Source organism: Triticum urartu, chromosome 4A (assembly GCF_056163025.1).
Source record: "Triticum urartu cultivar PI428250 chromosome 4A, HENAU_Tu73, whole genome shotgun sequence".
In the NCBI taxonomy this organism is placed as follows: Eukaryota; Viridiplantae; Streptophyta; class Magnoliopsida; order Poales; family Poaceae; genus Triticum; species Triticum urartu.
In genome coordinates this window covers 594,237,020-594,249,865 of record NC_141876.1, presented here as the reverse complement: position 1 = coordinate 594,249,865, position 12,846 = coordinate 594,237,020, and the positions used below count along the sequence as shown (strand labels likewise).

General features: G+C 45.7%; 1 protein-coding gene across 1 annotated transcript; it reads left to right on the top strand.

The window, feature by feature from the left end:
• On the top strand, nucleotides 1-1,480 carry LOC147976985 (aspartyl protease family protein 2-like). Its single transcript, XM_087519884.1, has one exon. The coding sequence runs from the start codon at nucleotides 31-33 to the stop codon at nucleotides 1,408-1,410; it is 1,380 nt and encodes a 459-aa protein (XP_087376010.1). The 5' UTR covers nucleotides 1-30; the 3' UTR covers nucleotides 1,411-1,480.
• Nucleotides 1,481-12,846: the final 11,366 nt, after the last annotated feature.

The window sequence follows — 12,846 nt, the reverse complement described above, 5'->3', positions numbered from 1 at the left end:
TACGAGCCAACAAGCATTGCTGCAACGGAAATGTCCATGAAGCTCGCCGCGTGCGCTCTCCTCCTTCCTCTAGTGCTTGCGGCGCTCCTCCACCCTGCCGATGTCGTCGCTGTAGGTGATGGCACACCAGGCCGCGGTGGCGGCGGCTTCAGCCTGCGGCTGGTACCCAGCCCCGGCTGGAACCGTAGCATCCACGTCGACGACGACGGCTTTGTGCACCTGAATGAGCACGCCACCACCGCGCTTCGGCCGCCCATGCAGACACAAATTGGGGGCAAGTACAGCGTCGTCACCACCGTTGGGACGGGAGCGGGACGACGCACGTACGTCCTCGCGCTGGATATGACCAGCAGCGAACTGTGGATGCAGTGCAAGCCGGTCCAAAAGCCTTTCGCACAGCAGCCGCCGCCCTTCGAGCCTGCCAAGTCGCCGTCGTTCCGCCATGTACCGGGCAACAGCAGGTTTTGCTTGCCGCCCGCTCATGGGCATCGGCCCACAGTTCAAGACCCATGCAAGTTTCGTAGCTTCGGTCTTCACGGCATCGATGCGAGAGGCGTCCTGAGCAACGAGACCTTAGCCTTCGCGGCCGCCGGCCAGGAGGCGGAGGTTGCTGGCGTCGTCATTGGCTGCACGCACAGCAGCGACGGCTTCAACTTCAACAGCCACGGAGTGCTCGCCGGGGTGCTCGGCCTGGGAAGGCAGGCCCCGTCGCTCATCTGGACGCTCGGCCAACACAGGCATGGTGCCGTGCTAGTGCATCGCTTCTCTTACTGCCTCCCTGGCCACGGCTCGCCGGACCACCACACCTTTCTTCGGTTCGGCGACGACATCCCACACACCCAACACATGGTGAGCACCAAGATCTTGTACACGAGCTTCACCACTAGCCGAGATTTCAGCGCCTACTTCGTCTCCCTCACGGGCGTCAGCGTCGGCGGGCGGCAGCTGGACCTGGAGCATATCGGGGAGCTGTTCAAGCGCCACATCCATGGTGGCAGGTGGACCGGCGGATGCGCGTTCGATGCTGGGACTGCGGCAATGGTGATGGTAGCGCCCGCTTACGAAAAGCTCAAGGACGCCGTGTTGGAGCACCTCAAGCCGCTCGGGGTGCCAACCGTGTCCCGCGTCGAGTACCACCTCTGCTTCCGCACGACATCGCAGCTCTGGCAGCACCTGCCCACGGTGACGCTGCAGTTCGCCGAGCCTGAAGCGCGGCTCGTGCTGCCGCCACAACGGCTGTTCGTCGCAGTGGGGCACGACATCTGCCTCGCCGTGGTGCGGAGCAACGACATCACCATCATCGGCGCCATGCAGCAAGTGGACAAGCGCTTTATCTACGATGTTAGAGATGGCAGGATCTACTTCGCCCCTGAGAATGGATGCCATGCAGACGCCGGCCACCAGATTTAATTCAACTTTTGTTGTTTGAAATTGCAGTTATATATCAACTATTAAGAAAAATAAAAAAAGTTAAGAAAGATGTTCGATCTTGTTCTTACGGTACCATTTCTAACTTCCTACTCCCCCCGTTCCTAAATATATATTTAGACTTTTGGATGCAGTGAGTGGATTGAAATGGCTCTTAATGAGCTTCTTCCTCTTTTACTTAAAGATGTAAGTGTTATCACCAATGAATAAAGAAGGAACTTTAGTTGTCAAAAAAAAAAACTCAATTAAGTTCTTCGGACGCGCTTATGCTGATGCCCCATCAGACTTTTTTTATCTCGATGATTTTGTACTTGTGTGATGGACATGATGGTTGCTTTATTTATAAAGCATAATGAAAGCCTATTTCGACACAAAAGGTGGTCTTTGCAAGTATGCTGTTTCTACTGATCATAGCATGGCAACTGTCATGAAAAAAAAAGTATGATTGTGTCACATATTTGAAGTTGCCAATTCCAAAAAAGCTAGGAAAAAACCGGCTTCTTCTTGCTTTGCAATCGCTGCCATCGGGCATTGACTACGTTTTCTGACCCACCAAGCGGACATCCGGGGCGAGTTTGGGCTACACTGAGGAGACATCCTAGTTAGCGGTCGTTTGAACCACTAAAAAAACTTGGCGGTTGTTCGGGCCCTGGCCCACTACATAATTCATCTGTCAGTAGGCAGGTTACTCGCTCTAGTTTATTTCTTTATTTTTCTGCTCTCAACTGTTTTAGAATTTTACTATGTAATAAAAATATCATAAATTATAAAAAAATTATGAATTTGTAAACATTTGAGTATATCAAAAGAAATCCATGAATATGAAATTTTCAAAAATTATAAAATTTCATGAATTGGAAAAAAGTTCATAGATTTTGAAAACCAAATTTGTGGATTTTGATAAAAGTTCATGGATTTGAATATATTCGTGCATTTGATAAAAAGTTTGTGGTTCAAAAAAAGTCATAGTTTTGCAAAACTTCATGGATTTGGGATAAAGGTTCATGAATTAGACAAACATCATGAATAAAAAATTGTAAAATTTAAAAAAGTTCACACATTTGAGAAGTTTGCGCATTTTAAAAAGTTCATGAATTATTAAACAAAGTTCAATAATTTAAGAAAAAATTTCACAAAATTTTAAAAGGTTTAGAATTTGGGAAACTTCACCAATTTCAAAAAGGAATTGAATTTGTAAAAAAGTTCACAAAGTTAGAAAAAATGACTTTGAAAAGTTCAAGAATTTAAGAAAAAAGTTCATGATAAAAAAATCATGAAAAATAAAATGAAAATGAAAGAACTAACGAAAAAGAAATAAGGAAAGGAAAAGGAGATTAGAAACTACCAAAAAGGACCAAAACTGGCCTAAAACGGACAGAAACAAAACAGAAAAGGGACCGACCAGTAAAATAACCGAGAAAACTAAACTACAGCTATAGTGTTAAATGGGTCGGCTTGGTTTGGTCATGGGGTATTGACCACGTACGTTCCCAACCGCAGAGCCCCCCCCCCCCCCCCCCCCCCCCCCCCCCTCTCGACGATTCCGGTTGTCACCGGGTATGCGCACTCCTGGCGTGACGTCTGAGGTATCAGCTACACCACGTTCCTGTTCTGATGCGGTAGCGGCGGACAAGGGGCTCAAGAAGAGGGCGTTCATGGCGTTGCCGAAGCTAACGTACCAGGAAGCCATAGCGATGGCTGTTGCGGCGCGCGGCGGCTCAGCTCCGTGGAGGACGGGGAGGAGGAGAAAAACTTCACAGAATGTAGCATCTGTCTGTCGGAGCTTGGGGGGAAGGAGAAGATTCACCTCCAGCAGTCCTCCCGCGGTGTGGCCACAGTTCCATGTTGTGTGCGTGGACGTCTGGCTCCTACGCAAAACCAGTACTATTTTTGACCTGTAAGTTCAGCATGGTTTAGAAAAACAATTTCCTTGAAGAACACACTCCACATCAGGGAAAAAAGAGGGATCACAATCAAGACACTTCATCATATTCACCCTGAAAATTCATATTCAGTTTTTACCATATGCATTCGGTCCATTCAGAAGACAAAGAGTGACATGCTTTTCTGCACCAACCAGTGGACACTACATGGCCATTGTATGAACAAACAAAAGAACTCTTGAAAGATTGTACAACTTGGATAATTATCACATAGTTTCATTACTTACCATTTGTAACTAAAAAGTCTCTCTCTCACGATGATCCGTCAAAGAACGACCTGGATGTAGCATGCAGTCAAATCTTGTTGATAAAACTATCTATGTCAAACAGACACTGCATACCTTCTTAGATTCAAAGAAAACATCAAAGGTAGGTATAGAAAATGATGTAGGGATATAATAAACGCCTGCTACCATTCTGGTTGCCTGATATGGCTGATGCGTGCTAAGGCACATTTTCAGTTAGTTTTATTCCCTCATGAAGGGCAGGCGGGGACAAAAGATAGAGGCTATTTTATCTAATTAGAAGTGACATATTTCCAACTTTGTTTAATGATTTTGAGACGTTGCAAAAATTTGGAAGTTGGAACACCTTGGCTGATAGAGAAAAAGATGAGCTCAAATTTTGTGCCTCTGTTATCAAACTCATTCGATGCCAACCAGGGAGAATTGGGACCTAATGATGCTACAACACCTCAGTCATATTCCAGATATCTGGTTTGCGTGGTAGGAGCCAAGTACTGTTTGCGTTGTTCGCCTTATTTGGACTATGCAAGACAATATAGAAGAACCTCCAAGGCTCCAAGCAAAGCTTGGATGTCAATCTTTGAAAAGGGAGTTGTTTAAAGTTGACTGCACATATCCGAACATCAGACAACTTCACCAATGGAACCGACCAGAATGTCCTGACTGCTTTCCAAGGTATACAACTCGTCATGTTCAATTGACCTTGACATCATGTTTCTGGGTTAATTCTGATTATTGCTGCCCATGAGGATTTTTTTTGCGAAATAACTCTTTATTACTCAAAAATTAGGGAGTACAATCTCGTAAAGCAACATTAAGGACTTCCTCTGGGCCGGACCCTAGCCAAACCATAGTTCGGCCATTAGCCCTACCAAAGTTTGCCATGGAATGACTGGCACTATTGCCACTACGACGTATATGAGTAATAGAAGAGTCACGTTCCTTCATACTTTGCTTGATCTCTCTGATAATAAAAGAATACTTTGATAGATTTGTGTCACTACTCTTCACCATAGCCACCGCCTCCAAACAGTCTGATTCAACATCAATGGGTAAATTACTCCACTGCAAAGCCAATGAAATCCCTTCCCGCAGCGCAAGAATTTCTGTTTCCAAAACATCCTCACTTCCTCCCAGAAATCTGCATGAGCTGAAAATAATAACGCCAAGGTGATCCCGAAGAAGCATACCCGTCCCGCAATTCCATTAAGGACCGAACCATCCGTATTAAGCTTAACACGCCCAAGGACCGGAGGGATCCATGATGTTTTAGGCACAAGTAGATTATCATTGCATGCGTGCTGCACCAATGGGTAACAAGGGTTGGCCACCATCTTTCCTTTCACAAAATCTGCATTCGGATCCATGTTGAGTGAAGTTAGTGAATCAAGATAACTTGATAAAAATCTGACTGAAACATCAGTAGGTGGTGCTGGCTTGTCATGCACTAACTCATTTCTGATATGCCATAGTCTCCAAAAAAACATCAGTACGCGAACTCGCATAGCCTTATCTACATCACAAATAAGCTGCAATAACCAATCATCATGGCGCATAATTGTGGTAACATCAGGAAGGGCCCAAACTTGAGACATAGCTCGCCACAACTGACGTGCATTATAACAAGCACAGAAGACATGAAAAATGTCCTCATCCTCTCTCCCACAAACTGGGCATGTACCCCGAGTCTTCAAAGTCCTCCGTTGTTTATTTTTCCATGTTGCCAAAGAATTCGTCGCAGCACGCCAAGCAAAAGAAAGAACTTTAGGTGGGGCTGGGCATGACCAAATTAGGCTCCAAACCTCCCTATGCCCGTCATGGGCGTTGCTTGTGGATGCTAAAGAAGGATCATAGAGCTCACCCGCAGCTAGCCAGTACGCACTCCGTACTGTAAATTGGCCATTCTTCTCTGGTTCCCAAGCAATGAAATCTTCCCCAAACCGAGGAGATGGACGTATACGACAAATAGCTTGGACATCCACCGACAAGAAAAACTGATTAAAACGGGTCAAGTCCCAATTACCATTATGATCAAGTAATTCTGACACCCATTTATAACGACATCTTCCCCTTTGAGAAAGCAAAGAACCTGTGGCACCACGAACCAGCCAATGATCACGCCAGATCCTTACATTTTGCCCATTTGCAATCCTCCAAACCAAACCCTTTTTCAAGAGTTTAAGACCATGACAAACAGCTTGCCAAGTTGGTGATGGATTTCCAGTGAAAACAATATCATCAAGCCTCCCGTTCGGATAGTACTTAGCTTTCAGTAATCTTGCACATAAGCTGTTCGGATGTACAATCAATCGCCAAGCTTGCCTAGCCAACAAAGCTCGATTAAGGAGACGAAAATCTCTAAAACCAAGCCCCCCTTGAGCTTTGGACCTCGTCATTTTATGCCAAGCATACCAATGCGTTTTCCTTTTACCTTTTTCTGAACCCCAAAAATAATTCCTCACCATGCGATTTAGATCATCACAAACTCCCAGCGGAATCTTAAAAACACTCATAATAAAAGAGGGAATTGATTGAGCAACAGACTTTATCAAAACTTCCTTCCCCGCTTGGGTGGGGTGCCCATCAAAGGAGAACAAACGCTTAGTGAGCTGCCCATGAGTTTAATATAGAAACATAAAAGTGATAACTACTACACATGGTTTGCACTTCATGAAGAATATGCTGATTAGTAACTAGTGGTGGTACTACCTCCGTTTGGGATAGTGATTTTTGAGGGTTTCCGGTAAATTATAAAGAAATACTAATACACCGGAGTTAAAAAAAATGGGCCGGCCCTTTCTATAGATCCTCTAAAAATGGGCCAGCCCGTAAAAATTTATGGGAGGCCCGTAAACCACCTCTTGTATCCGCAATATATACCGGCGCACCGACGTTTTAGGGTTTGCGTCCGCCTTTTCCCTTATCCTCCTCCTCCGCATTTCAACTTCTCTGGCAAGAAATCGCCTTCCTTTCGGCTTAGTTTTGCGGCGAGCGTGGCCACCTAAACAAAGGGCCAATGTCATGCGTGGGTGGCGCTCGCGATGGTCGAGGGGGGCTCGGTGTCCGTGGCGACGAACTGCCTCGCAAGCGCTGCCACGACGAGGAGGCCAGGAGCTCCTTCCTCCATCCGCCGGTGGAGGAGTGGCGCAGGAGCAGGCGCGGCGCGCTGTCCCGCAGCTCCGACCGGCATGAGTGGAGCAACTTTGACCGCCTCTCACAGATCCAATGCCCCCGGGCAGCCGAGGGGTGCCTGGGTCGAGGCGAAGGAGGCGGGCGCTACCGGGGACGAAGCTGCAGCGGCGCCCTTGCCAGCATTGAGAGAGGAGTACAACCTTGCCTTCGTGTTCTCCGACTCCCTGATGAAGCACCACCTTGGTGTCGGCAAGTCTTGCGATGGTGATTTTAAGTATGAACTATGTTTATGTGGCACAGTATGAACTATGTTTAATTTCCGTTTTGTTATGCCTGAATGAACTATGTTAGAACTATGTTATGTGACACAGTATGAATTAAGGATGAACCGCGGTGATGTTTAGTGGCATGAACTGCTAGTTTGAATAGCATGCACCTACTCCGGTGATGTTTGCTGATCCGTTCTATCTTGGCGTTCTCCATACCGCAAATTTGCTGACGACGGTTTACGGTATCTGCTAGAGATGCTCTAACATACACACACAGCGGACGAAGAGCCCACAGAACCAACATAAAAAGGCCACGTGGCTAAAGAAAAGCGGCAATCACACGGCGCATGATTAGAACCCATATGAATACGGACCACAGCATGCACTACTCCCAATTACACACATCACGTTTATAGGGCAGTAAAAAAACTCATAAAATAAAAACAAAAAAGAACTGAGGGTAAGATTTGGTTTACCATCAACACCAGCCTTACCAAAAAATTGGCTCGGCCACGGGATTTGGCTGCAGTTTGGACTAGCACCAAGAAATTGGCTCGTCCCGCCTGCCCGGGATGCCTGCGTGTTATCTCACCAATTCGTGGGCACAACAAGGACGCAGAAAACGCTCGCCAAATAAAAACGCCGCAATGCAGACGACACTACATGCACGATTGTTGCACGATGCCTCACATCCAGCCGTCAGATCATAGAATGAAGTGCAGCTCATCCATCTGATTGTGAATCATGCATAAATCATTCATGAAGTATCGGCTGTGAAGTAGTTTCGGCCAAATAATTGGTAGCCTGCTCTTGCCCGCTCTGTATGTGGGTCTCGTTTCGTTTTTGCTTTAGTTTGGCTGCCGGACTTCTTTTGATCAACTTTTACTATTGGACAAATGTTCTCAAAACCACTACTAATACTCTTGCATGTTTATTTTTTGGCACATTATATTTAATTATTTTTTATGTTACAAAAAACTTATTTTTAATTGTCTCTTTCTTTGTTGGCTCAAGGTACATCCAAATTAAAATCAAACCAATCACTAATCGATCCAAGTTACTCGTACGGGACATTTGGCAGCTCAGCTAGTGGCAAACCAAATGAAGTCTTAGTGATTTTACTAAAATTTTGGTAAGTACATTGGCTATAATCCAAACAATGATAACTTACCAAAATTTTGGTCATGCTCTCACTTTGGTCATGCCAATTTTTTGGCTGGGCTAGTTGGGGCACAAACCAAACACGCCCTGAGCTTTATCTGTCTCCTCCCCTCCCGATCTCCTCATGTTCACGTCTCTAACCCTGGTCCAGCAGCCGAGAGGAATCCAGCACCACACAAATCCAGTTCAATCCAATGCATCCACAATCCAAGCAACCACCAAATCGAAGCTAACCATGCTTCCGAGGCACTAGCAGCACCACGCCAGAGGGGGAGTCCATGAGGAGGGGGAGGAGGCAGCAGGAGTCGGATCCATCGATCTGGCTGTGCAGTGGAGGTGCAGCTCCCCGTCCATCCAGGTCGACGGACCGCACACCGGAGGTGGGAAGCGAAGCGTAGGAGGCCGCCGCCTTGAGCGCGTCTCCATCCATCGGCATCCAAATCCAGTCAAGCTCAACGTTCACCGCGTTGAGGCTAAACATGTTGGGGAAAGATAGTTTTGATCAGTGGGGCGCAACGGAGATAGTTGAACAGATGTTTTAGATCAAACATGTTTATCAATGCATCTGGATATAGACGAATATGATGATGTTTTTTTCAACTGAATATGATGATGTTTTGGATCTAGGGATATAGTAGATAAACAGACGAAAGCGTGTTTCATGAAACGGATCCAAATGATCCGAGCCATCCAAATCATCTATATCCAATGTCTCATGCTGCTTCAATAATGTATCCATCACATAATAAATGTTCCTTCTGTCCCAAAATAAGTGTTGCTAAAATACAACTTTGCATGAATGCAGTAATTTGGTAATATGTTAATTCTATTAATAGTAGTTTGGAAATGGCACTAATTGCACTAAAAGCAATTAACTTCAGAATCAACATTAATTATGGTTAATTTTCTACTACCTCCGTCCAGGCTTATTAGACCCCTTTTCTTTTAAGCCAAAGCTTGTCCATGAATTTAACTATTAAAATACAAACTATATGTCACAAAAATTATACCATAGAAAACATCTTTGAAATACAAATCCAATAATATACTTTTTATACTATATATTATATACATTTTTAGTCAAATACATGATTAAATTTGGGCTTAAAATATAATGGTGCCTAATAAACCCATATGGAGGTAGTAAATAAAATTACAACCAAACTTTGTTTTGCACACAACACAGTCGCAGACGCTCATACATACGCACGTATACTCATCTCTATCAACGCATGCATGCACACGCTATCCCTATGAGTACCTTCGTGAAACTGAGCCGACACATCATCTTGAGATTGACGAAGTCGCCACAGACACCTTCGTACGGGAGTGTCTCCTTCCAATGAACACACATCACCGGAATGCCTCACATAAATCTAGAAAAACTACGAGCACGGGTGTCAAGTCTTGGACTTGAACCCTAGTCGGCTAGAGACACCACTATCCTCCTAACCGTTCAATCACAGGTTCGCTAAACTAGAGATGCACACTTACACGATAACTAGTCTAGTGAAAATGAGAGGGATTTATTCCACAAGAGAAAAATGTTCTTTTTTTTGGCAAAATCTAGCGCTCCAAGGATGCCTTCCTTGCTTTGCATTTAAAGGCAGAATGATATGGACAACACAGGTGCTCTTGTCGTTCCACCGTTACTGTCAAGTAAAATATCAGACAATCGAAAGGCTCGCTATGAAAGCAAGATGCAAAAGTATGTGGTTCCCGCTCTACGTCATAAGAAGATCATGTGTGCTACAGAACAGAGGGGGGTCTTAGTGTGAAGCATGTTCCATATGATACGCTCGTGCCTCAGGAAGAAGTGAAGCCCATATTCAAAACACCTTGTCAATACTTCAACGTAGCGAGCAGAATGAAAGTTTGAAGGCTGCACCATCAAGTTCATTTTAGTTTTGGCCTAGCAACCATACATGCAAGTATACGTACGTGTGTCTTTTTATTTATTTTTCCTAGTTTGTTCAGATTTCCTAGTTTACAACTTGTAATTGATGAGCAGTCCTCATCGTATCCTAGTCTAGGTCGGGCTTAGCCCAGGTGTTACGCACCACCTATATAAGCAAGGGGTGCAGCTTTGTCTAGGTTTAGGTTTTAGCATACGCGAAGAAAATACTCAGAAAAGCATCTGATGGATGCGCCGCATCTGTGTTCCTGCGTTCCATAATTTTGGTTCGATGATTGCATGTGTTCCGGCGACCTAGATTGCCAGGACACTAGTTTTGTTCGGTTCTTGGTCTTCCAGGATCGATCCAATCTCTCTTTTGCTTCTCCATCTACTTCTAATCTTCTCTGTTGATTACTCCGTCGCCATTGCCGCCACTAATCGTCATTAGCTTAATCCTCCATCTATCCAAGTACTACAACTATCACGTACACATCTTCTACTACTTTCCGATCCCTACAATCCATCCATCCATCTAGTCTAGCTACTAGTTCTTCTGCACGTACACTTCTTCTCCCAAAAATTATTTCTTCTAGCTGTTTGCGCGAGTGAATGATCAGGGACACCTCATAAAATCGACTCAAAGCTATTTGAGCTGTATCACAGAAGCCGGAGTTATAGTGGCTAGACCTAAAGCTCCGTCGCGGGGATTTGGAAAGACCCACGTTGATGCAGGTATTTCTAGAGCCCATGCAAGGAGTGTAGCGGTGGTGGTGTATCGAGATGAGACGGGTAACTTCATGGGTAGGTTAGCCCTGGTCATCATTGGCATAACTAATGTGACGACAGTGGAAGCGATTGCTTGTCGGAGGGTTTATTCCTAGCGCAAGATCTTATGCTTCATAATTTTATCATGGCCTTGGACTCAAAACAGGTGGCGAATGACATTGACAAAGGTAGTCGTGGTTCTTATGGAGCTATTTTTAGCTAGATTAAGCTTAGATCTTTAGCTTTTAATTGTAAATTTATTTTTAAAGGTAGAGCCTCGAACACATATGCACAAGGACGTAGCCACGCCCCGGGCTGCCCTGGGCGTGGGGGAAATCCTTCGTATATTGTAGCCACATTAGCGCACTATAACTGCAGTATACACTGTACTGCGAACGAGGCTGGCCCGAGGCATGGAGATATCCTGCCTACGCCATTGCATATGCAGATAGGTTAGCTAAGCTTTCTCACTCATTGGATCAGGGCCGGCATGTTTAGTTGTCTGTTGCATGATCCGTTATGTATCTCACGCCATGTAGATTTTGAGCAATAAAACTTGGTTAACCCAAAAAAAACAGAAGCCAAAAGGTTTGATATTACAGTTCGAATTACACCACAGACCTTAAATAAAGGAAAAAATAACAATCAGGTCCCGAAGATACACGTGTAGATCAACATCAACACGCGTCAAAAGCTTCGAGTCGAACTGCCACGACGACAAAGAGTGCCGACCACGCGTCTGGCCAGGAACCTCGTTGCCGACCACCACCGAGAGCATCGGCCATGCTTCAAGATGGCAACGGGGACGAAACCCATCGGGTTTTGCCTTCCCAAATCCATCTCCACCAGAAAATCGTAAACCCGTCCCCGTCTCCATCACCGTGTGCGGGGCTAGTTTTCCGCACGTCCCTTAAACCCATCGGGTTTTAGGGAACCCACAAAAAAAATCAAAATGTTTAAACAAACATAGTGACAACAAAGAATAACATTTCAGCAGCAAAACAAGCACATTTTCAGCAGCATAACTTGATCAAATTTCAACAAAAAAAATATAATAGATGGTTCAACAACTATATAGAGTGTATTTCGGCAGCATAATACCACATTTGAGCAACAAAGATTATCAGATTTCAGCAACAAAGGTGATCAGATTTCAGTTTCATGGCTACTAGAACTGAACCTCAAAGAAGATTGGCTCAATGTTTTACCATTGCTATGGACCTTCTTCATAGTACAAGCCGCCAAATGAACATGAAGATGCTTTGTCCCATTCTTTGATTCCCCTCCAAGTTTCTTCTTGCAATGAAGACATTGTGCCTTCCATCTCTCATGGACCTTCACTTTCTTGAAATCAACCCAAACAATTGATGTGAGCTTTCTCTTGGAACCAACTGCATGTCCTTCCTCAGCCCCATCCTCCTCTTCATCCTCAACCCAACTGCATTTCGTGGGTACTGCCGGGTTCCGGGTTTGCGGACGAGCAAAACGGGTGTAAACCCACGAAACATGTCGTATTGCATAATGTGCCCAACAACAGCCCCGCGGGGATAAAAAGATGCCCATCCCGGTTCCCTAATATGGTAAAAACCCACGGGGACGCGGGTTTCGGGGGGCCGTTGCCATCTTGAGCCATGCTCGCCACCGGCAAAAACGACACCCGCCCAACTGCCTCCGAAGTTTTCTGTCTCCTCCCCTCCCGCGCTCCTCGCTTCTCTCACCCCACTCCAGCCGCCGACAGGAATCCAGCAGTACCGCGCAAATCCAGTTCAATCCAAGGAACCACCTCATCAAAGCTAACCATGCTTCTGAGCCACTAGCAGCACCACGCCGGAGGGGAAGTCGACGAGAAGGAAGAGGAGGAGGCGGGAGTCGGACCCATCGATCTGGCCGCTCCCCGTCCCGTCCAGACCGACGGACCGCACGCCGGAGGTGAGAAGAAAAGTGCAGGAGGCCGCCGCCTCGAGCCCGCCTCCATCCATCGGCCTCCCAATCCCGAGTTCCCGACC

Bases quoted from the DNA above. Each gene is read 5' to 3' on its own strand.
- LOC147976985 (XM_087519884.1), top strand. From the start codon at position 31: ATGTCCATGAAGCTCGCCGCGTGCGCTCTCCTCCTTCCTCTAGTGCTT.